Raw genomic sequence first — 24,689 nt, forward strand, 5'->3', positions numbered from 1 at the left:
CTTTTATGTCTCAGGACTATGACAGAATATGTTCATGATAGTCACTGTCCAAGCAGTCAAACAACCAAAAATCAATACTTCAACAAATTTTAATAATCCCTTAGATCTAAATGTCCATCTTGATAAACTAAGCAGGGGTAAATAAGCTAGGGATTTTTCGTGATTGTGGTTGTTATAAGGTATGATTGAATTAATGCGCGCGCGCGCGCACACATTTTTGCAGGCCGCTGGCATAAATGGGTTTCTCTGTACTATGGACCTCAAGTTCTTGAGAAGGCAGGATAGGCGCTCTTCTCGCCAATTTGGGCTTTTCTGCAACATCTGCCTCGTTACTTGTTAATGTCGTCATCACATTCTGCATGCTTCCTTGTATAGGTATTTCCATGAAGCTCATGGACATTGCGGGCAGAAGGTACATATGTCTAAATATCTCTTTAATATATATCTTTTTAAATATATAAAACTCGTTGTTTATCTACTGAACTAACATTTCGTCATAAAATAAGAACAAAGTACTCTTAAACTTTTGACTACTGAACGAAAGGAAGAAACATGACTATAGATAGCCTGGTAACCTTTTGGCTTCTCAAGATTTAACTATAACGCTTCATCCACAAACCATTACAAATAGGTAAAATATATTAGTTAAAATTAAAATCTGAAGACAATATTTGTCGCTTGATACGAATCCTTTGTTTGTCATCTTGATTTTTCCTCACACAGCTTGCACTTGTAGGTGACGTTCACTTTATGTATGCAATTTAGAGGATGAAAAGTTTTGTTTTAATATTTGGGGATTGAAGTGATGGTTAAACTTTCATCTTCGGCCGGAAACCATATAAGTGTGGTTCTGTTTAAACGAGATTAACATTAAAAGTCATGTAACTTTCTATCTTTCTTTGAATGCATATCATAGATGAATGCGAAGTCTAGCTAGAAGACTCGAATCCTTGGGGTAGGTTTATATATATGGACCAACTTATTGTAGGTTTCAATTCAAAAGTTTATTCTTTTTCAATTGACACCACTTGTGTGTGTGTCTATGTGTATAAATATAGTGTCTCATGAATTACACGAATTGCAGGTCAATAATGCTGTACACAGTGCCCATTCTGATAGTGTGTCTGGTGGTGCTCGTGGTACGTGACTACATGCACCCTAAGTTCTGTGGTGAACGCAGCGATAACTGCTCTGAGTGTAATAGTGTACGAGAGCGTATTCTGCATGGGATTTGGAGTGATTCCCAACATCATGTGTGCAGAAATCTTCCCTACCAGTGTTCGAGGAATCTGCATTTCTATATGTTGTGTTTCGTTCTGGATCTCAACCTTGATCCTCACTTCTGTTTTCCCTTCGTTGCTTCAATTGGTTGGTCTTTCTGGTGTGTTTGGAATGTTTGTTTTGGGTGCATCGTGTCTTGGCTCTTTGTTTACTTCAAAGTCCCTGAAACTAAAGGCATGCCTCTGGAAGTCATCACTGAGTTCTTCGCCATTGGTGCTAGCCCTAGTTCTGATATTTCTACTTTTGCTGGAACCGGAAACTGAACTCGTCCAGTTCATCGTGTGAGTGTGTCGTTTGATTGAGAAGAGTGATGTACGTAATCTTCTTTTCTTTCCGTAACTGTACAAGGCACAATTGATCTATGTATACATATATGACTCGACATCTGATGATGAAGTTTTTTGGAACATTGGTATGACTTTAATTTGTTTTGATTCTATCGTGTCAGACTATGAGTTGCTTTTTATATGATACTGCTGTGTCATAAGGATCTAACAATAGGGCATGATTTTTATAAATTAATAAAGCTTGTTAAAATTATTCGTAATAAAAATTATTAGTTAGAACATCAGTTTATTTAGTAAGTTAAGAAGTTTTATAATTTTAGGCATACTAAGTAAAAAAAATTAATATTTTAAATAAAATATGTTATATTATGAAATATGTTAAGAATTTTTACAATAAGAATTAGAGAAGGAACTCCTACACTAAGGGGAAAAAATATGTGCCAAATCACCCCACTCAGTTTTGGCCAAAAATCACCGAAGTAAGTTGAATATGAAGACTGAAGAACAAGTTGCAAGCATCAAGAAAATATATTTAAAACGTAATTCCAACCCTCACTTAGGCTTCTTGGTTTTTGTTTTGTTTTTTTCCGGGTAAACAAGAGGGCAAAAGCCCAAAAGACTAAAAACAAACTGATGAGACTAGATCCCAAACATTCAGTATCAAATAAGGTCCTCAAATAACCAAGGTTTAAATTCTTATTGAGAGAAGTGCTCACGTTTAGTATCTGACAGTGTCTAGAATAGGATTGTCAACAAAAAAAGCAATGTCCTCAAATGTGGAGGACAAGAATCGAAAAGAGAAGAGTTTCATAAAACTCCTTTGGGCAACGAATCTGCAAGTTGATTCTGCTCCCTTGATATGTGCTGTACTTCAAGGTCCCAGTCATTCATCATTAACTTTTTTATTTGGGGGACAAAGTAAGCTCTCTGGGTTGTTGTCTTTTTTCTTCAACAAATCAATTGAGATTTTTGAATCGGATTCCAAAATCACCTTCTTGAAACCAAGATCCCAAGCGAATTTAAGTCCCTTGAAGTTGTCTATACATGCATAATGCATGTGTGTATTATTGTCGAGTGCAGACTTCATAAATAAATTTTATCCATTAATTAATAATACAATAGTTCCCATAATTAATGTATGGTGTCATTTGTCATTTTGTGCGTGTATATACTCGGTTTAAAATATAAGCTAAACTTTATTTATTATATTTATCAAGAAATTAATTAAAATCAATTTAAAACAATAAATGTGGAAGGCATATATTTGTTTTTCCTAATATACCCTTGTTAATAAAGAGAATAAGTAAAAGATATACTCCCTCCGTTCCTTATTATAAGAGGCAAATAACCGAAGTACGTTGATCAAAAAAACAGTTAAAATTAGTTAAAAACAATTAATGTGTAAAAAGTATAATTTTTTTCCAAAAATGCCCTCATTAATAAGGAGAGAGAGCATGAGAGAGAACAGTTAAATTATTAAAGAAAGAAGTGAGAAGGAGAGAGAGTGTAAGTTGGAGATAATAAATATGGGTAAATAGTAAATCAACGCAAAAAGTAGAGACAACTTGTAAGTTCTCTTATATATAGGAACATGCCATAAGCATCAAATGTCTCTTATATAAGGAACGGAGGGAGTAATAAATAAATTAAAGAAGAAAAACAATATACAAGGATAAAATTGAAAAAAATTTATTAAATACTTAGATAAAAATAATGTTATCTTATAAAAAATTAACTTTTTAAAGAAAGTTTAGTTTACCTTTTGAATCAAGGAATGTGCCTGCATATGCTTTGAGTATAATTTCGTGTGCATACATGTATTATGCTTTGATGTTTAATTTCCAAAGCACTCTTAAAGTGAAAATACTCATGACCGCCCTCCCGCGAGTAGCCCAGTCTTGCGCGATAACTATGGATGTCACTTGCAACGAACGGCACCGGAATATTCTCGCCGTCTTTACGGTCTGATTGAGAATTTGAGATAGCTTAAAGAGGCTTCTTTTCATTTGATTTTCAACGTCAGACCGGCCTTCTACGTGTCGCTCCATCTGCTACACGATTAGATCAATGGCCAGATTTGAATGAAGAGGAGAGGTTTGCAGAGGAGAGAAACCATTTGGCCTGGAACAGTGTTAGAAACGGGGAAGGCAATTCCGAGCTCAAGCTGACTCGCTAGGGTTTTAGACTTGAGAGATTCAATATTGTTTCTCTCATAGGGTGAAATTCAAATTTGGCAGTGAAAATGAATACTAGCGATTCTCAGAAGGACCCGAATGCTCTGGAGAATCGACCCGGGATCCTTGTGATTGGATCTTCCAATGTTGGCAAACGCACACTCTTATCCCGTTAGTTTCTCTCTTCTGTCTTTATTCTGCCACCGCCATTCTAATAGCCTTCTCAGATATCGATAACCAAGTTTAGTTTTTTTCATGACAAACCAATAATTAAGCTCAGTTGCTTCTATATTTTGCGTGAAAGATTTTGCCACACTTTGGTTTGCATTAAATTTTTACTGTTGCCTTCTTAGAAGATTTAATTTAGAGCCGTGCCTGTCATCTAATTCATGAGATTAACTCATTGTCAATGTTCAATGATTGGATATGGCTTTTACTTGAATGACCCTTACAGAAGTGTGTTTTTTTATCTTCTGGATTTTAAACAAGATTTTGTACCAAGGCTGTGATGTTTATGTTAATCCTATGTTATTGACTCCACCATTCTTGGATTACAACTGTATTTGATTTTTTGTGGCGCAAATTGATTTGATGTACTCTGTTGACTTTAGGATTGCTCTCTACTGATTTTGAAGATGCTTCCGATTCTGCCTCTGATGTGTCTGTCCATGGGTATGTTGCTCGTGAATATTTTCTGTATCTCATTGCTTAACAATATCTCTTCAGAACTCCCTGAGTGTATGTTTTATGCAATTAACAGGTGGACTATCAATACCAAGTACTATACTGCTGATGTTTCTGTATGGATGACTCATCTTAGTGATGACTTTTCTGTTCGGAACCTGCCCATATCGCACCAATTGACTGCTTTGGTTATGGTTTTTGACATGAACGATGTTAGCATCCTTCTCTTGACACACTTTTTTTTTTGTTGGGTTTAATTTGTGTTCCTGTGTAGTTCTTGGGTAAAGAGTTATGTGATCCTTAATCATGTGTCAATTTGTTCTTGAACTATATTCTTGTTTTCCATGAAGATATATGGGCGTTAGCAATGAAAAAGTTGATGTAACACGTCTTTGATCTTCCTAAACAATGTGCAGTTATCTTCTCTAGCTGCACTCCAGGATTGGGTATCACGCACTGATATTCAAAACTTCGAGATATTATTATGTATTGGAAACAAAGTGGACCTGGTTCCAGGTCATCCAGTTCATGCTGAATACAGAAGACGACTACAGAAACTGAAAGACTCTGTTGTTGATCCTTGCTCTGAGTCCACGGAGTATGGAATATCTGACTCTGAAGGAACTAGTTTATTGGGGAATGAAGATCCAACATGGGATTCCAGAAGATCTCGTTCAGAATGGTTCACTGAGCATGGCATTGAATTCATTGAGGCGTGCGCTTCCAATGCCAATTTTGACAAATGTAAAACTTGTTTGCCTTTCTGTTGTAATGATCTAGTCCGCTATCTAATATGACGTGGATTCCCCTCAATTTCAGAGATATGCTCAGTTTCTCATGTAGTCATATAGATGAGTTAGAATCATAATGCATGAAGATTGTCAGTTTCATACTGCAATTAGTTATTGAAGGATGACACATAATATCATTTTAGAACACCATCATGAACGATGGAAGATTATTTCCAAATCGTACTACATCAATACATGAATTGTGTCACTGAAATAAAATAAACAATTGTTGGCAGGCTTGTCTGTTGATGGTGATTCACAAGGAGTTGAACGGTTATTTGGTGCTCTTTCTGCTCATATGTGGCCTGGGATGATCTTAAAGTCTGGTGATAAAATAAGTGAACCATCAATACCTCAGAAAGGTTTTTCCTCTGTTAATTCTTCCCGTTTCTCGGAGGAGGCTACGTGCCACTGCCTTCTATATATTATATGTGCTTTACTATTTATGGTTTTTTCTTTCAGAGTCTTCTTCAGAAGAATCTGATTATGAATTGGAGTATGAAGTCCTATCTGATGGTTCAGCTGATCCTCGGGATGACACAGAACAAAGATGGGTTTCTGCTACTCCCGTAGATGCTGGAAAATCAGTTTCACAAAACAACCCCATCTCAGATTCTGAACTCAAAGATGGAACCAGGTCTGATAAACATTTACAACCATCAACTTCAAGCACTGTATTGCAGGATGAGGGTGACAAGGAAGTTGGGGATTCTGAAGAAGATGGGGTATCAGGCAAAGGTCTTGACTTAGAGGATTTGGAACAGCTAATGTCAGAGATAGGCAATATGCGTGCTGGCTTAAGACTGATGCCTGATTTCCAGAGAAGGGAAATGGCTGCAAAGTTGGCCTTGAAAATGGCTTCCGTGTTTGGGGGAGGTAGCGACGATGAAGATGAACTGTAGAGAATAAATTGTCTTCTGCTTATGAGATTCTGATAGATGTGTCTGATGAATGTCATTGTTTGGAATCTTATAAGCGCCATCTCTCTTACACAAAAATCCGAGGTTTTCTCAGGCTCTTTGCGACTCATGGTTATATTTCCGGAACAGAACATTCCGTTCAAAATTGAATCTCTAGTCATGTTCATGGTGCCTTTCAGGGTTTTAATGCTGTGACATGCTCAGATAATTTATTATACAAAGTGCGAGCATTTACAGAGTGTTTTAAAGATCTGGTCTTGATTTTTTCTTCTCGGTCTGTAAAAATATAGATCAAATCCAAGTTGCACTTAGGGATGGACGAAAGTGACATATTTTCGTACCTGCACACTTTGTTTTTCCTGCTGGTCTTAGGTTTAGTGGGGTAAGAGATTGGAGCTGTTATTATCAGTTCAGGGGATGGTGGCGTGTGAGATACTGAGATATTTAAACCTGATAAGGTGTTTGGCAAAACAACAACGGAAAAAAAAAAAACAAAGAAAGAAACTGATAGAGCGGGTAAGGTAGTTTGTCCGAAATGAGTGCCCCGTGGTTCGCGGAGAAAATTACGTCCAAGGACCTAGAAAGTTAAGCTAAATATTTCCTTGGTGAAACTAGGAGCATTCTTCGCCAATGTGTCGGGCCTACTCAAGAAATAACAACAATTTGGTGTTGAAATAATGAGTATCCTTCTTAAAGAGTGTTCACATTAGAATTTTTAAGATCGCGAGATTTTAAATATAGATAATTTTGTCCTCTTTTGGTAATACTAAAGAGAGAAATGACGTAAGCAGCATGGAAAGTGGGTATGGACTATAAAGTCGCTATTTTTTAAAGAGAATTATTATGAAATTCTGGATGAGAAGTATAATTATTTAAAAGTTTCAATAATAATAGAATAATCTATAATGATAAGTTTTAAAACAATAAATAAAAACTGCTCAAACTTATTACTACCTCTTGTTCTAATTATGAGAGTTAGTTGATTAATTTGAAGAGATTAAGAAAAAAAGTTAAGTTAGTTATTTGTAATAAATATATATTATTTTTCCTAAAATATCCTTATTAATCAAGTGTATTGGCTAAAATTATCATTAGGATTACTTTGAAAAAAATGTATAAATATGATAAACAAAATGGATTAAAGTCTTATATTTAGGATCAAAATAAAAATCAAATAAAATCTTATATATTAAAAACCGAAAGCAGTACTTTCTAAAGAATCAGTTTCTAAGAGAAAGGAACGAGAACAGAAGAGGAGAGAATAATAAATGCAGGGAAAAGGTATGCAGAAAGGGAAGGAAAAGCAATGCGATGGAGTTTATCCCGATTTGAGTTGAAAACAATAAAGAGTGACCTCATCAAGCCATCATTGGGTTTGGATGTAACAGCTGAATTGACACTCACCGTCCTGTTTTAATCTCATCATGTTCCCACCTCATCTGGCAAAATTTATCGGCTGTTACTTTTCTACCTTTGTGTTCCCACTACAGCTAAACTACAGCACAATTAAAACAAAACCTGAATTTTTTTTTAAAAAAAAATTATGTTTGATCTGTGCTCTCTTCAATCTATAGATATTTTAAGGAAAGAATGTAGGTGAAGTACTAGTTTAAAATTGTAAAGCCATCGTGTTCAGCGGAAAGAGCAGAGAGGGAGAAGCTTCGAGACTCTCAAATGGAGAACCCCAGCCGTCGTCCGGTTGACGACCTTCGCCTTTATTTGCCTTCGTCAACGTCGGAGTTCATAGTCACTGTCACTGTCTCCTCCACCGTTCAAGCGGAGAGAGCAGAGGGGGGGAAGCCTCGAGACTCTGAAATGGAGAGCCCCAACCGTCATCCGGTTTGCGTCGTTGACCTTCATATGTGTTTGCCATCGCCGGTGTTCAGAGTCCATGGCTCCTCCACCATTCAAGCGGAGAGAGCAGAGGGGGGGAAGCCTCGAGACTCTGAAATGGAGAGCCCCAACCGTCATCCGGTTCGCGTCGTTGACTTTCGTATGTGTTGGCCACCGCCGGTGTTCACAGTCCCTGTCTCCTCCACCATTCAAGCGCATGACAATATATCAGGGATGCCTCCGGATGATGTTGTTGAAATCGCATATAATGTTTCGAGAGACTTGGAGATAAAAGATTGGAACAGTGTTGGAGCTCCTGGTCGCGATGAAGATGATCGCCCTTCGCAAAACATTTTAAATTTTGGGAATTTTATTTATAATGGGGGAAGTTTTGCAGGCAATAGCACCGGCAGTATCAACGGTAACAATAACCAGTAAGGTCGGCCTCAGAGCAACGTTAACCAGTGTGTAGAATGTGTTATTTTCACCAATAAGACGGAGGATAACTTGGATCTCCCTTCTTAATCCCAATAATTTTGGGTTATTAGTTAATCTCCCAAATGAGGGATTTAGTTACCCCTAAGAGGGTTATTGTATCTCATTGATAATTAATGACATTTCATTTTCTTTATTCTCGTTTCTTTACAAAACATAATAGATGAACAATCATATCTAGGTTTCTTATTCACCTCTCTCTCTCTAAGCACTTTTCTTCTATCATGTACCTATTATATTCTTTACGGAGGTCAGACTTCACAATGTATAAAGCCTCAAGGAAAGTGTTGTGTCATTTGTACTACAAGGTTAGACTCTCCAAAATTGTGTGCACGTGGACATAGATGAACCAATTTTATGTGACATTTTCAAATTAATATACACGTAGGCTTTAATGTGGAAGAAATTCTGCGCAAGTATATTCGCTATGCTCTGAATGAGAAACCATTTAACCCTGATGTGGTAGCTGATTTAATTCAGCTGAGGAGAGCTTCTATGTTAAATGACTCCCAAGTTGCGGAGATTCTGAATGAAATCTCACGACGAATTGTGCGAGACAAAGGTAAGTTACTCCTCATATAGCATAGGTCATTGGAGTAGTTTTGGGTTAACCTCAGGTCCTGCTATAAATATTATGATGTAGGGAACAAAATTTGTACATGGATTTTATTATGTCTAATGAGTTTTGGCTGCAGGGAGTGCTACTCATATAAGAATGTCATTCTAAATGAATGTTGGTTTCCATCCAGGAAATTTGCACTAAAACAGTGGTGGTTCATTAGAGTAATCTTAGGTCATGTTTGATATGAGGTATTAAAGTTTAAGGGATTGGGAATGGAGTTGGGAATGGGAATGGGCATGGGATTGGAGTTGGTATTGAGTTTTAAAATTATGTTTGGTATGGGATGGGATTAAGAAAAAATAGGTAAGACCCAACTCAAATGAAAATTAGGAAAAAGACATAACTGCCCTGGTCTTCTTCCGTTCCTTGACCTTCCAAAAATCCATCCCCGCTGGGTGGCTGAGTACCCATCAATAGAATGAATCAGGAAAATATGGGGGGGGAAAGGCAAAGCAGAAATTAAAATCAGAAACATAAACCGTAAAATTGAAATCTAAGCACCCAATGCAGAATCGTCAATGGCGTCAGACCTGGAAGGCTCGTAGGCTTCAATTTTTTTAATTCATTTGAAGTACAAGGTATGGGTTTTAATTCATTTGAATCAAAGGTCTTGTCTGCTTCATTTACCAAAAGGGTTTGCCATTTTGGACGCAATCTTATTTTAACCACTAGGTTTTTGTTATTGCAATGGAAATCAAAGATCGAAATGCTCTCAGACACAGGAAATGGAGAAGACGAACTGGAGATCAAAGATCGAAGCTCAGATTGAGGGGAGAAGGATGAAGATTGATTAGTAGTTTGTATGTGAATAATGTTTTGCTAATGTTGGGAGACTCGGCAATTTGAAAATATAAATCAATTTTAAGGGAGTAGACCTTATATGAATGGTTTGGAAGTTTGTGTTTGCATAGTGATCTCTAGAAGATGTCATTACAATTAAAGGTGTGTTGTAGCTGACCTTAAATCATAATTTTGAGAAGTAGCAACTTGAAAGCCATAGAGCGATGATGAGATAGAATTGATCCTTCTTTCATTACCTGTCTTCCATCATACCCAACTACTGCTTATTGTGAATGAATCCAATATTTTTACCTATTGTAATTAAATGAAAATGTCTTAAGATTTTGGATTCACGATTTATTGTTATTTCATTCTCTCTGACTTCTATTACATTGTATTTTAATGTTTTTAGGCCCTGTAGTCATGGATGCATCAGGCTATACAGAGAAGAGTTTCAAGAGAAAACTTGCTGTTCAGGCTCTTTTTGGAAAAGTCTTCTATTTATCTGAGGCATGTGGCTGGACAGTTAGTATAAATTAACATTCTTCCTTTGATGCAAAATATGAAATTTGTTGAGGAACAACTAATTTCGTTAATTTATGGCATCATAGCATTCCCTTTCATCATGGCGGTGCTCATCCTACTGCACTGCTCCGTACTGGACATTTTTCTTTATCTTCTGGTACTTGGACAGCGGTAACTAATGCACTTATAGAGTATAAAATACTACTAGCTATATACATACCTATAAATATATTCCTCCTGTCAGTTACTCTTAAAGGAGCGTGCTTTAAAGAGAATTTCGGGCCTCAACTATGGCTACTATGCTGGCCATTGTGAGCTAATCTTTGTTTTGAAGTCACATTTCTCGTGACTGATAACTATCTTTTGGCAGAGGATTATAGCAGCACCTATACTGTCGTTTTAGTAATTATGCATGAAGATGGTCAGTTTCATACTGCAATTTGTTATTGAAGGATGACACATAATATCATTTTAGAACACCATCATGAACGATGGAAGATTATTTCCAACTCGTACTACATCAATACATGAATTGTGTCACTGAAATAAAATAAACAATTGTTGGCAGGCTTGTCTGTTGATGGTGATTCACAAGGAGTTGAACGGTTATTTGGTGCTCTTTCTGCTCATATGTGGCCTGGGATGATCTTAAAGTCTGGTGATAAAATAAGTGAACCATCAATACCTCAGAAAGGTTTTTCCTCTGTTAATTCTTCCCGTTTCTCGGAGGAGGCTACGTGCCACTGCCTGCTATATATTATATGTGCTTTACTATATATGGCTTTTTCTTTCAGAGTCTTCTTCAAAAGAATCTGATTATGAATTGGAGTATGAAGTCCTATCTGATGGTTCAGCTGATCCTTGGGATGACACAGAACAAAGATGGGTTTCTGCTACTCCCTTAGATGCTGGAAAATCAGTTTCACAAAACAACCCCATCTCAGATTCTGAACTCAAAGATGGAACCAAGTCTGATAAAAATTTACAACCATCAACTTCAAGCACTGTATTGCAGGATGAGGGTGACAAGGAAGTTGGGGATTCTGAAGAAGATGGGGTATTAGGCAAAGGTCTTGACTTGGAGGATTTGGAACAGCTAATGTCAGAGATAGGCAATATGCGTGCTGGCTTAAGATTGATGCCTGATTTCCAGAGAAGGGAAATGGCTGCAAAGTTGACCTTGAAAATGGCTTCCGTGTTTGGGGGAGGTAGGACGATGAAGATGAACTATAGAGAATAAATTGTCCTGTGCTTATGAGATTCTGATGAATGTCATTGTTTGGAATCTTATAAGCGCCATCTCTCTTACACAAAAATCCGAGGTTTTCTCATGCTCCTTGCGACTCATGGTTATTTTTCCGGAACACACATTCCGTTCAAAATGGAATCTCTAGTCACGCTCACGGTGCCTTTTCAGGGTTTTAATGCTGTGACATGCTCAGATAATTTATTATACAAAGTGCAAGCACTGTACAGGGTGTCTTAAATATCTGGTCTGGTGCAGAGTGTTTTAAATATCTGGTCGTGATTTTTTTTTCTCGGTCTGTAAAAATATCTCGTAGTGTCAGTTATGCGCTTTTTAGATAAGATCAAATCCAAGTTGCACTTAGGGATGGGCGAAAGTGACATATTTTCGTATCTGCACACTTTGTTTTTTCCTGATTTGCAGGTCTCAGGTTTAGTGGGGTAAGAGATTGGAGCTGTTATTATCAGTTCAGGGGATGGTGGCGGGTGAGATACTGAGATATTTAAACCTGATAAGGTGTTTGGCCAAAAAACAAAAAGAAAAAAACTGTTTGAGCGGGTAAGGCAGTTTGTCTGAAATGAGTGCCCCGTGGTTCGGAGAAAATTACGTCCAAAGACCTAGAAAGTTAAGCTAAAGATTCTTTGGTGAAGCTAGGAGTATTCTTCGCCAATACGTCGTCCCTACTCAAGAACTAACGACAATTTGGTGTTTGAAATAACTAAGACTCCTTCTTAAGGAGAGTTTACATTAGGATTTGTAAGACCTCGAGATTTTAAATATAAATAATTTTGTCCTCTTTTGGTAATACTAAAGAGAGAAAGGATGTAAACAGCATGGAAAGTGAGTATGGACTATGAAGTCACTATTTTTTAAAGAGAATTATTATGAAATTCTAAGTAAGAAATATAATTATGTAAAAGTTTCAATAATGATAGAGTAAATGGTAATTGCTCAAATTTATGACTTCCTAAAAAATCAGTTTCTAAAGAAAGAGGAGAGAAGAGAAAAAGGATAACGATGAATGCAGGGAAAAAGTAGGCAGGAGGGGAAGCAATGTGATGGGGTTTATCCCGTCTTGGGTTGGAAACAATGAAGAGTGGCCTCATCAAGCGATCATTGGGTTGGATGTAACAGCTGAACTGACACTCATTTTCCTTCCTTAATCTCATCATGCTCCCACCTCATCTGGAAAAACCTGTCGACTGTTACTTTACTACTTTTGTGTTCCCACTACAGCTAAACTACAGCAAAATTAAAACGACACCTGAATTTTAAAAAAAAACTTATATTTGATCTGTGCTCTCTTCAATCTGTAGATATTTTAAGGAAAAAAATCTAGTTGAGGTACTAGTTTAAAATTGTAAAAATTAAATTAAAATGCTGGTTTTGATCTTTTTATTTCGCTTTCCATTATTACAAAGAGGACAAGAGAGGACAACCTAGGAAGGACAATGATGTGGAGTCCCTCACACTTCATCCCCACCAAAAAAGCAGAAGGAAGAAGTAATTAAAGCAGATGCATTCAATTATCAGCTTTCTAGCATCACTAGCCCAATTGCTCATGCTTTCACCTTCTCTCTCTTCTCCTTCTTTTTCCCCTTAACTTTCCAGGATGAATCATTTGAATTAAGTGCGGATAAGCTAAATTTAATATATTATCAGATGTTTAAAGTAAAATACATGAGTAATTCTAAACTGTGCATTTTTAAAGTTATACAAATCCCAGTTGCAATCCCTGTTACAGATATTTTCTTTGGAAAGGAAGCAGAGATAGGATAGATGCAATAGGGGGCCGCAGAGCCTAAATCGCATCTCTGCCTTTGCCATTACTGCAAATTTATATAAAATAAGAAAAATGACTAATGCTATTTATAATATACAAATATAATTTGTTGTGCTATGATACTTTTTCCCCATTCTTCACCTCATCGCACTCAGAGGCTTATACACACTGCCTCATGTTTAATCAAAACTTTAAAAATACTAGGTGGCCCCCACACTATGCTATAATTTTATATTGGATAGTACTTAAATCAAGTTTTTTGTATTTATTATAATTAGAACACATAGTCTGAAAAAGTTGATATAATTAATATAAACAATTTTGATGACCATGTTTTTTTTCCCAATTCACTCTTTGCTATTGGTTCAGTAATTTAACAAAAACAAATTTAAAAAAAAAAAGTAAAAGAAGAGGGACGGGTGCCACCTATAACTGTTGAGCATTGAATAATAATAAAAGCATAGCTCTTTAGTGATCTTTCCTGGTAATATCATTAATATGATTCCCAAATACATGTGTCCATAATTAATCACTTGATGGTATTGGGACATTCCACATAACGTGCATATTCCTCTTTTGAGGTCCAAAATGCAAATATGTGGAATGTAACAATACCATGAAGTGATTAATTATGTACACATATATCTATTTGGGAATCATATTAATCATTTTATTAGAAAAGGATCAAGATCAACACATGGAATCTTTTAATTTCCTACACTTTTAAGAAGTCTGTACAGACGAAAGCTATTGTACAAATCAGGTTTCAGGGAGTTCATAAAAATAAAAAAAAAAGCTTTAAGGATAGAAAATTATTTATATATAACTTAAAATCTAAGATAATTTTATACGGTTTAATTAATAACTTATAAAAAAATTACAATATTAAGAAATTTTACAGTAAGTGAACATCGTATAATTTTTTTAATAATTACATTACTTTTATATGACTTAAATTGTACGGCTTACGTCAGATTTCATAGGAAGTACTGAATTACGAGACCCGTAGTCTATTCAATTTCAATACGCACCGTTTAAACGCCCTTTTTCCCTTCCTCTAGAAGAGTAATCACGCGCGTGGGTCTATTTACGCGCCCAGCCAAGGGCACGTGACGTTCTCTTAAGATGTATGGCGGCCCTAATTAGCGAACGGTGGAGATTGTGAGGTAACAAGTGAGTAGGATGAGGCCACGTTTCACTTCTTCAAAATTCATTTGATGCCCTCTTGAATTTAGCTTCATCTGTTATTACGTGGAATCGAACGAATAATCCAGATCTTTGACTCGCGAATGGTGCTCCTTATCACTGAGTTATATATCTTATATAGCCGTCCAAATCATTGAGTGCTCCTCTACCCTGCTTTACTCCTTCATTTATACATATAATACAAGTGTAAAATTTACAACAACTCATACTATGTATAAAAACTAATTTAATATTCAATTTAGTCTTAAATATAAAATTTTAATATATTTTATCTCTTATATTTATTTATTTTTTAAAATAATTCTCATAATAGTTATATATGCTAGATGTTTCATCAAATGTTATATTTTAGATAATATACAAAATTAGTAAGAATATTTTAAGAAAGACAACACTTAATTATTATAAATAACTAATTTAATTAATTTTTTTATTTTAGTCGAATTAGTCAATTAGTTTTTATGTTAACAACTGAAGGTGTTATTATTTACAGGGCAATGACAAGTTACCCCAATGTCAACACTATCCGTATGTTGGGAGGAGTTCTAAATTTGAATCTGGTGTTAAGATGTTTTTGTGTGCATGTGTGTAGAGCATATAAATTTATGAGGCAAAAAAAAGCATATAAATTTGAAATGAATTTATTTGGTAAAAATATTTCAAAAGAAGGAGCAAAACAAGCACGAGGTTTTATCAGAAAAAAATATATAAGCACGAGCTAGAAATGTGAATCCGATCTCCACTTTCCACTCCTTGGACACAAAAGGAAGAAAAAATAAAAATAAAGGAGAGGAACAAAATGAGGGGGGAAAAGCCATTGACGAAAACAAAAATATTACCCCCCCCCCCCCGGCGCTAGTATATATAAAAGAATTCAGGAAGTCTCCTCCTAATACCAAATATATCTTATTGATTAAAAAAATTTTCTTATACACTTCATTAAATTAAATTTATTAAACATACTTTGTAACTTATATCTATGAAAAATAAATACTTTTAATTAATTTATGAATTAGTTATTTATTTCTTACATACAAATGCAAAAAAAAAAAAAATGAAAACTCCTACATGGGGGGAAAAAGGAGAGGGGAGTTTAGTTTAACGGATGCGGTTGGATCTCAGGTTTAACAACAACAAAAAAAAAGAAGGATGTGGTTGGATTAGTTGGCTTACACGCAACCCATGTTTCTCCACTCCCCTTTGTCCACCTCCTCTCTCTTACCATTGTTCTTCTTCCTTTAATGCTCAACCCATCACTTATCGACACCTCAATGCCTCCTTTTCCATTTATTTATAAATATAATTAAACCATCATGCTTAATTACACCACATCCGGTTTCAAAATTGTTTTTGGTAAGCACATATATTTTTATTGGAGGCAATCTAATCAATCTTATTTGAGATATTATCAGGTATTAAATATAAAAATTTTTCTCAAAAAAGATTTAAATATTGATTTGTCACCTTTTGATAGATTGATTACTTTTACTAAGCCTAATCCATTAATTAATTCAGAATTCATATTTTATTTCTTTTCAGACTTCTTTGTAAGGCGTGTGGAAATGACAAATGAGGACGTGTCCATGGGATAAAAAATAATATAAAATATTTTTGTTTCACTTATAAATGATAAGTTACTACATCTACCTTATTCTTAATATAAGAACTAATTTAACATTCAGTTTAGTCCTAAATATAAGACTCTAATTTAATATGTCTCTTATATTTATCTATGTTTTTAGTATAGTTTTTGTAATAATTGTACATATTAAAAATTTTATCACATGATAGTTTTTGCTAATAAAAGTATTTTAAGAAAGACAACACCTATTTATTACAAATAACTAACTTAATTAGTTTTTTTAATCTATTCAAATTAGCTAACCAGTTCTTAGATTAAATATTGAGGGAAAATAGTATAATTGGTATTATTTAAAATGATTGCTCATCCTTTTCCGGCCGAAAGAAAATTGTTCATCTTTTTTTATAGTCATACTAGCTTGATCTTTGAGAACATTTTTAGGTCGTACATATTTTAAGAAGCACTAATGATAAATTTAAAACCACCACAAATGGACTAACCTTCACGATTGATTATCATTTAACTTTTCAGGGCCCCTTTTTTTAAAAAATATGTTACTATATTAAGGTCAACCTAACATTTTTCCCCCCCAAAATCTTTTATATTTTAGCCTATCTAAACTAATTAACCAAAGATCTTACTGGCCCAACAAAAGAAAGCTAACTGGACAAACCCGTTCCTTCGGCATTTCGAACGCCGATGCGCCGATGCACCAGTCTCTTAAAATTAAATTATATACACTACTCGCCTTAAAAAATACCATATGGTACAGAGTCCATGAATAGAAAATTGTAATTTTTTTGTCCTTATTTGATTTACATGGATCATACTCCAATCATTTAAAACGTATGAGACAGTACATAATTTGGAAGATTACCAATTTGAAACATGAAAATTTGAAGGAAAAAAAAATCCAAATATCATCCCCCTAATTAGTCAAATCTAAGAAAGAAAAATTCTAGGATTACATTAAGAAAAAAAATACCAGTTTCTTTTTTTCAATTTATGGAAGGAATCCAACATTATCTCTGGGCCGTTGGTGGTGGCTAGTCGAGCTATTAGCATAATCATTATTAGCTGTAGTGGCATTATCATCATGTCTGGACTTGAGCTCTGGTTCACTACCGCTAGTTCCGGTAGCTTCACCGCCGCGAACCGCCGGGTAAAGGCCGCACCTACGGCACCTCGGAGGCAGAACAAGAATCTGCCGACACGAGGGGCACGAAGAGTGGGACCCAAGCCAGGTGTCTATGCACGCCGCGTGGAAGCCGTGGCCACACTGCGGAAGAACTCGGATCTCGTCAGCTCCGACGAATTCGGCCAAGCAAATCGCGCACTCCGACGCGGCCAACCACTTCTCAGAATTGCTGTCAATGTAAGTGAATTTCGGCATGGATTGGAGCACCTTCTTCTTGAGACCTTTGTTGGCCAGAGACTGTCCCGGAGCTCCACCGCCGGCTCCGGATCCACCGCGACGGAACCAGGTGCATCGGCAGACAGCTATGAGGGCCACGGTGCATATGAGAGCGCAGAGCAGAGACGCGAGGATGACCACGAAGTCTGATTCCAAAGCGACGGCCTCCGGAGGCGGCGCTGCTGCGGTGATGGTGGCAGCGGCGGCGACGGAGGTGGAGTTCTCAGTGGATTTGAGAATACGAGTCATGGGAAGGGCGTGAAAGGGTAAAGTGGCAATTGCCGAATTGCGAGGTTTGCTGTAAGAAGGACACAAGGGAGAGAGAAGTGGGTATTTATAATTGGGGATAAGAGACGATAGTGGCATAGAGGATGATTACCTCTCGTCCTCAAGTAAACAAAATGCTTGACTTATAAACCCCACAGCCACTCAACGGCCAACGTCTGGTTTCAGTGCAACTACACTGCTAATTCCTCTTCCCACTTTTGACTTGTCTGCCTTCTTAATACTTATTCGGCGCACATCGTTACTTTTTTTTTAATATTACCTTCTCTTTTAATTATAAAAACTAATTGACTAATTTTAAAAATTAAAAAAATAAATTAAATTAGTTATTTATAATAAATAAATATTTAAATTAATTATTTATAATAAATACGTATTTTTTTCAAAAAATATCCTTGTTAATCAAAGGTGTTGGTAAGAACTATCATTATTAGAAAGATAATTTGAGAAAAAAATACATAAATATTAGAAACAAAGTGGATTGAGGTTTTATATTTATGACCAAAATAAAAGTCAAATGAGATCTTATATTAAGGATCGGAAGTAGTATTATTTATAAGTTTTAAATTTTTAAAACAATATAATTTGTTTTATAAATTTTTATTTGAATTTGACTTAATATTTAGTTTTTTTATTTTTTTAATTATTTCTTTCTTGACGCATTTTCTTACAAATTTTTTTAATCTTTTTTCTTATTTATTATAAAGGCCTATTTAAAAATAAAAATTTACTTCTAACATATTTACTATTATTTTAAACTAATTTTAACTAATTATTTGCTATCTATGAATTAGTTATTTTAAAATTATAATAAGGATAGGAAGAAGTATAAATTAATTTGTGGAAAAATTTTGTTCTTAAATATAAATTATTTATTTAATTTTGTGGGAAAGAGAAAAAGGGAAAGAAATGCGAGAATGATTTATAAATATAGGGAGAGAAAAAACTTTAGCGTGAATAAATTTAAAATTTTTTATCAGTTCAACATATCACTTGCTACTTAGTATGTGAACATACTTTTTACAAGACACTTTGAAAAAGCCATAAATAATTCTTATGAACTTATCGAGATATTAATCAAGTTTTTCTTAAATATTACTCTTATTTTTATTAAGTATGGGAGAGAATATAATGCAAATATAAAAAATTTTTATTTGAATCTTAGTAAAATTAGAAAATTCATTATATTTTCAAACAAAGTTAATAGTTTAGTCACCCCTCCTCCGATTCAATGAAACTTTACAATAGTTTTTTTTTTTTTGGGGCCAGAGGTTTATATTAGGGATCACGGGAAGTGAGTTAGCTAATGATTTTTAAAACTGTCCAATCTTTTTATATTTGTCCTTATTTACTAGTTGTCTCATTTAGAATATAGTATTAATTACACCCTAATTTTGAACATCTTTTAAAAAGTGTTCTTAATTATATCTTAAAAGAACGAAAATACCTTATATTTTTCTAACACGATACTTAGCAAAAAAATGCCGCATAATTTAAAAAAGAGAGAGTGTTGCCCCTAAGACTCAAAGGCGTATTTTTATAATTAAATTATTTTTGGCAGGAAATGGTGTTATTTTGAAGGAACGAAAGGTCAAAATACACTGGCCTCTAATTAGCAGAGGTTGAAGTGGATAAAAATTTTCCGACGTGGTGTGGATATTTGATTTTGGTTTTTAGTTACTACATTTAATCAATTAATACATCAATCAATTGTAAAGCAGTACTCTGATTTCAGATCACATGTTTTGGCCTGTTAATGGGCAAAATGACAAAACTAAAATAAAGGCAATCTATAAAAACTATATTGACCCTATAATTTATTATTCTTTTGGCTGTTTTTTTTAAAAATACATATATTAAATAAAAATAAAGTAATTAAATTGTAAGATAGAGTTAGTGAAGTTTATTAAGGTTCTCTCAATTCTGATAAAATGAGTTAAAAATGTCTTGTAAATAGGATGAGCCAAGTATTTAAAACTAAAATAAGCTGACACTGATTTTAATATTTAATTTCTGAGATGCGTGTCTGTCTATAACCAAAAATGGAAAAAAATAAAAAATTCCAAGGATATGCATACAAGTGGAAAACTTTCCTAGATTACTGAATGATATATGACTGATAATACTAGCCATGCGATTGATGTTTGGATTCTGCAGTTTCTGGCATATGTTGGTCATCTTCATGCTCCACTCTCACACTAAAACTGGTTTTGAATGATATAGGCGAAGTAGAGAGAGGGTCTGATTCAATATCTGAGTTATCTTCTTGTTGTTGGCTCTCATAGGGGGAGTGGCCAGTTGTTTTGAAACGACGTAGTTTGGTTGCAGAAGAGGGCAGTGATCCTGATGAAGCATTGGATTGGTTGTTACTAGGAGACTTGTTTCCTGCCTGCTTCTTTTTCACAGCCATTCGCCAGTTCTTTAACGCCTTTGATGTTTGCTCATCAAATATGGACGTCTTCATCGTTGATCCCATCTGCAAAAACGCAGCGTTTCCCATTATATATTTAATTAATTAACAAAAATGATCATCTCAATAATTATTTAAATAATTAATAAATGGAAGATATGTACGTACCTGGGTTACAAGAGCGTATAATGGAAGTGTAATGTAGCTGCAGAGACAGAGAACTGCAGTCCTGCAAAAATCCATTCAGAATAGGTTGTTAGAAGTTGGTCTCCCAATCCCAACTTACACCAAAACCAATGTTGAGGTGTTCGCGCCTTGTAGCCCAACTAACACCAACTATCTTCTTCAAGATTTTTTTAAACATAAGATTGTGAGTTCGAATCTTTGATAGGGGTATGATATATATGTGAGTAATTGTTTAAAAAAAAGAAAGAAACAAGATTTGGACATGGTTTCATGATTAAAATCTATTTTGAGTTTTTTTTTTTAATTGTTTGGCTAGCATGTGGTTGATACCTTAATTTAGACCAGAAAGTGATTTTAGAAAGCTCTCCCAACAGTCTAGTGTTTGTGTATGGCTATGGCAAGTCCACAACAGTTTTAGTTAATTCTGGGTGGAGTCAGCTACCCTTTCTCTATCTCACTAGTCACTCTAGTCTCTATGTATGATATAGGATATTTTTTTTTTTTTTAAGAAGCCATGCTTTTAATAAATAATCAACAATATAATTCATCTTAAGCTGGTCAAAAATAAAAAATCATCTTAAATTCCACGCAAACATAATGTCACAATCTATTCATTAAGAGCATTTAAATCCTATTTAAGAGGGGTCACATCATTGCTGAGAAAGGCTTACCCTAATGCGACTTTCACAATGGCAAGCTTGTAGTCCATATGGAAACAATTTTTTAGCCCAAAAGAATACTGCAAATACAGGGGCATTACCGTAATTTTAGGAAGGCAGCACAAAGACATGTGAATTAGTTATTCAATAATAAGTGAAGGAAGAAAATAGCTCATTACCCATATCCACAAGAAATAAGTTATTTGAAAAGCATTCTGCAGAATAAGAAAATCTGTGAGTTTCCACCTTTAATCACCAGAGAAAAGCTAGAAGGCTAAGAAGAAAGAGTTAAAGACCTGGAAGAGAGCGAAATGGATAAGATGAAGAACTAACTGAGGGCGACCAAACCAGAAGTATTTGTCTGAGCCTTGAACAAGAGGAATTCCTTGTACAACCGCATGTTTTTCTGTGATTTCTAGAGCCATTTTTGCCAGAATTGCTTGAAGTTTTGTTCCAACCGCCATTATTATCTGCCATCAAATTTTACCTCTTTTTACTTCAACAAATCAACCACTCATTATTATTCTTCTTTTCACAGACTAATTAATTGCTACTTACAGCCAAAGGAAGTATGGATGCCCAAACCATTGTGTGCCATCCTGCATATTACATTCAACAACCCAACCATCATACATTAGTTGTCATTTCAAACAGACTTACCAAGAAAACACAATTTGAATCCTTGTTTATCTCGAAGTTGGTCTGCTGACTGGATCCATCTGTTATTACTATATATATGGGTTGAGCCACTAGTTCAATGGCTTCACTCTTACTCCTTAAAATAGGAGATTGTGAGTTCGATCTCGCCCGGTGCATGTGTTGGAATCAAGTCATCAGACCAAATTTTGGAGAAAAGAGGGCAATACAGTGTTTTTGAACAAGAGAAGATCTCTTATCCTAAATAAGTAGTTCGCTTACCGTCAACATTTAGCAACAAGAAAACCACAAATGATGCCCACAGGACAGGACTGTCAAAAACACAGAGAAATATGGCAATTAAACAGAGAAAGCATTCGAGTTTTCAAAGGAAAAAAAAATGCATAGTTGGAAGAACCAAACATGATAACTAAACACTGCAAATTACCTTACTCCCACAACTACCTTGAAGTCATCTTCTAAGGATCTTTTATATACTTTTGGAAGTTGAATTGACTGCCAGGAGCAAGATGGACCTATACATAATAATACATCATTGGATTGTCAAAAATATGGTAGCTAGTTCATCTAACTTGGAAAGAATTTGTTCTATGGATTAAAACACTCACAGTGATAAATCCATTGCGCAAAGCCAAGTAATCAGCCTCACCAACAGACCTATAAAATTGCCTGAGGAAGCATCCCTAGAATCCAGAAAAAGTAATATGAGGTATTTGGTGCATATAATATAGTAGATGATATCATTACATACTATTAAAAGGGGCTTACGATGTAGAAAAATAGCTTATTCCCTGTCCAGAAACTGGCATGACCTTTCACAAATGATGTTTCATGAGTAAGCCTGAATCTTGAAGGATCTGCACACAAAAAATACCCACACAAGCATGAGATGGAAGTATCTTAAAGGATCATTGTCCTGCGGCATTACTTGTAATGTCTCAAAAGATTCAATGATCTACAATTGGTATTTCAACAAACTCAAAAAATAACTCTCATTCCAAAGGATTTAAACACTGCAAAATGATGTTGATAGCTAGACTGAGAAGTTGTGATTTTGACACTGCGAAGGAAAACAAACGTGCATATTACTGGACAGAGGTAGGCTTTACCATGGGAAAACTCGTAGTTATGAGATGAAGTCTCCGCCTCCCATGCCTTCCAACCTCGAATCTGCACAAATTCAACCGACATCATCTTTCTGTAAAATCAAATCTATATGTCTAGTAACTCTGTAAGAAGTCATACTATTCATAAATCTATATGTCTAGCTTTGAAACATTGAAAATAAGCTCTAGTTAAGCCATTTGAATATCCTTCCTCAGTTAATAAGCACACAGAGAACGAAAAGTGACCTGAAGTACATAATAAATTAGAGAAAAAAGAAGCGGACCTTTAGTCTGCCCAGCAGCATGGTGACAGCACTGTACAAGACATGGAAGACTGCTAAGAAGAATATGAGGATGTGCAATTGGTGCAATGCATTTGTAGTTACAAGTGGTTCATATCCCTTACAAAAAATAGACAAAATAAGAAAAAATTTTAGAGTATTAAATGTATCAGAATTTTAGTAAGGAAACACAGGTAGGTACCTTGTTGCAATAATGGGAAGAATCAGCTGCTAAAAATCTACGTTGATAAGACAGAAGTTTCCTTCTGTGAGCCTCTTCACTGCTTGAAGAGTCACTGGTTCCGTCAAAAGGACATGGCAACATTGTGTCTGCTGCCTTTTCAGGTATGCATATCCTTAGTATGTAGGTCTGCCCAAATGTCAGCAATAATGATATGAACCCCAAAATCATCAGCTCTGCAACAACACAATTATATGACTTTTTCTTAAAGATTTATGTTAAAACATAAATAAACAATTACAAGGACATAGGAATCACTTGTTTTGCATAACATGTTTCTTCCCCCCCATTTGGTTCTTCTGCTTTACTTACTCTTTTCCACTGTTCTTCCATGGAAACGGGTGCTTGAATAAAATCTTACCAGCTTTAACCTTTTCAAGAGCTTCAATCAGAGCCTTCTTATGTCTTTCTCCTAGCCACTGAAGAAACAAAAATGCCATGGGAAGAAGGAAGGCACAGAGTTCACAGTTTAGTCTCAATAAAGTCAGAAACTTATTATGCAGATGCTCGTAATTTTCATCCAATTAACCACACCATTTGGTAAATCCCAATTATTATATCATCATTACAACAAAATCTGAAAGTAGAAAATAACAACAAAATGAAAAACTGACAGAGTTCGTGATCTCCTCAACTAATCACTCCCATCAGCCGTTATAAAATCCTAACACCCGCCATTAATGTCAAAAGTAAACTGAAAAAAAAAATGAAAGAAATGACAGAGTTCATCCACAATTCCGCATTAATGTTCAAACTGATGAATGACCAAAGCAACAGAAACATGCGTATATAAGGGAACTAATTTGTTGATTCTTCACCTTTGTAATTTGAGATTGAGATCAAATTGAATTCAAAAGAGAAGTTTCGTTTGGGACGTACCGTTCCCACTTTGTGAAGACTCATCTCGAGGGTTATGGAAATTAAGATGAACACAGTACAGACTGCAGCAACGGCCCACGTTGGTGTCTGATCCAATTTTCTTGTACCCTCACTTCCCTCATCACTCGCCGCCATAGCCATTCCTCCAAGCCAAACCCACAAAATCAAACACACGAGAAGCTCCATTCTCAGCTTCGACACCCACATTGTAAAGATACAAACTTGAAACCCGGGTTCTCTCAATCGCAGGTTTCAATGATCAATACAGAATCTGGTTTAATATATGGGTTTCTTCTTTAAGAGAGAATCTGCAGAGGCGCGTTGATTAACAGATGGATGGCTTGATTTTGGAATCAGTGGGG

At 35.3% G+C, this 24,689-nt stretch overlaps 4 protein-coding genes and 2 pseudogenes across 4 annotated transcripts; 4 read left to right on the top strand and 2 right to left on the bottom strand.

Annotated features, from left to right (window-relative positions):
• The first annotated feature begins 276 nt into the window (after positions 1–276).
• Positions 277–1,696, top strand: LOC114752343 (monosaccharide-sensing protein 2-like; annotated as a pseudogene).
• Positions 1,697–3,669: 1,973 nt separating this feature from the next.
• On the top strand, positions 3,670–6,207 carry LOC114752345 (uncharacterized). The gene is made up of 6 exons (XM_028941085.1): positions 3,670–3,913; positions 4,354–4,414; positions 4,503–4,638; positions 4,843–5,170; positions 5,454–5,579; positions 5,680–6,207. Exons 1-6 carry the CDS (start codon positions 3,811–3,813, stop codon positions 6,117–6,119), a joined length of 1,194 nt encoding a protein of 397 aa, XP_028796918.1. The 5' UTR covers positions 3,670–3,810; the 3' UTR covers positions 6,120–6,207.
• A 1,470-nt stretch (positions 6,208–7,677) lies between these two features.
• Positions 7,678–10,560, top strand: LOC114752347 (uncharacterized). The gene is made up of 3 exons (XM_028941087.1): positions 7,678–8,413; positions 8,854–9,027; positions 10,280–10,560. Exons 1-3 carry the CDS (start codon positions 8,350–8,352, stop codon positions 10,405–10,407), a joined length of 366 nt encoding a protein of 121 aa, XP_028796920.1. The 5' UTR covers positions 7,678–8,349; the 3' UTR covers positions 10,408–10,560.
• Positions 10,561–10,756: 196 nt separating this feature from the next.
• LOC114752346 (uncharacterized) lies at positions 10,757–12,003 on the top strand. The gene is made up of 2 exons (XM_028941086.1): positions 10,757–11,086; positions 11,187–12,003. The coding sequence occupies exons 1-2, from the start codon at positions 11,023–11,025 to the stop codon at positions 11,630–11,632; spliced, it is 510 nt and encodes a 169-aa protein (XP_028796919.1). The 5' UTR covers positions 10,757–11,022; the 3' UTR covers positions 11,633–12,003.
• Positions 12,004–16,987: 4,984 nt separating this feature from the next.
• Positions 16,988–17,900, bottom strand: LOC114752348 (RING-H2 finger protein ATL80-like). Its single transcript, XM_028941088.1, has one exon. The coding sequence runs from the start codon at positions 17,870–17,872 to the stop codon at positions 17,213–17,215; it is 660 nt and encodes a 219-aa protein (XP_028796921.1). The 5' UTR covers positions 17,873–17,900; the 3' UTR covers positions 16,988–17,212.
• Positions 17,901–19,848: 1,948 nt separating this feature from the next.
• Positions 19,849–24,617, bottom strand: LOC114752344 (MLO-like protein 10; annotated as a pseudogene).
• Positions 24,618–24,689: the final 72 nt, after the last annotated feature.

The sequence above is a fragment of the Neltuma alba genome, unplaced genomic scaffold (assembly GCF_004799145.2).
Source record: "Neltuma alba isolate B1F8T4 unplaced genomic scaffold, ASM479914v2 tig00007339_pilon, whole genome shotgun sequence".
Taxonomy (NCBI): domain Eukaryota; kingdom Viridiplantae; phylum Streptophyta; class Magnoliopsida; order Fabales; family Fabaceae; genus Neltuma; species Neltuma alba.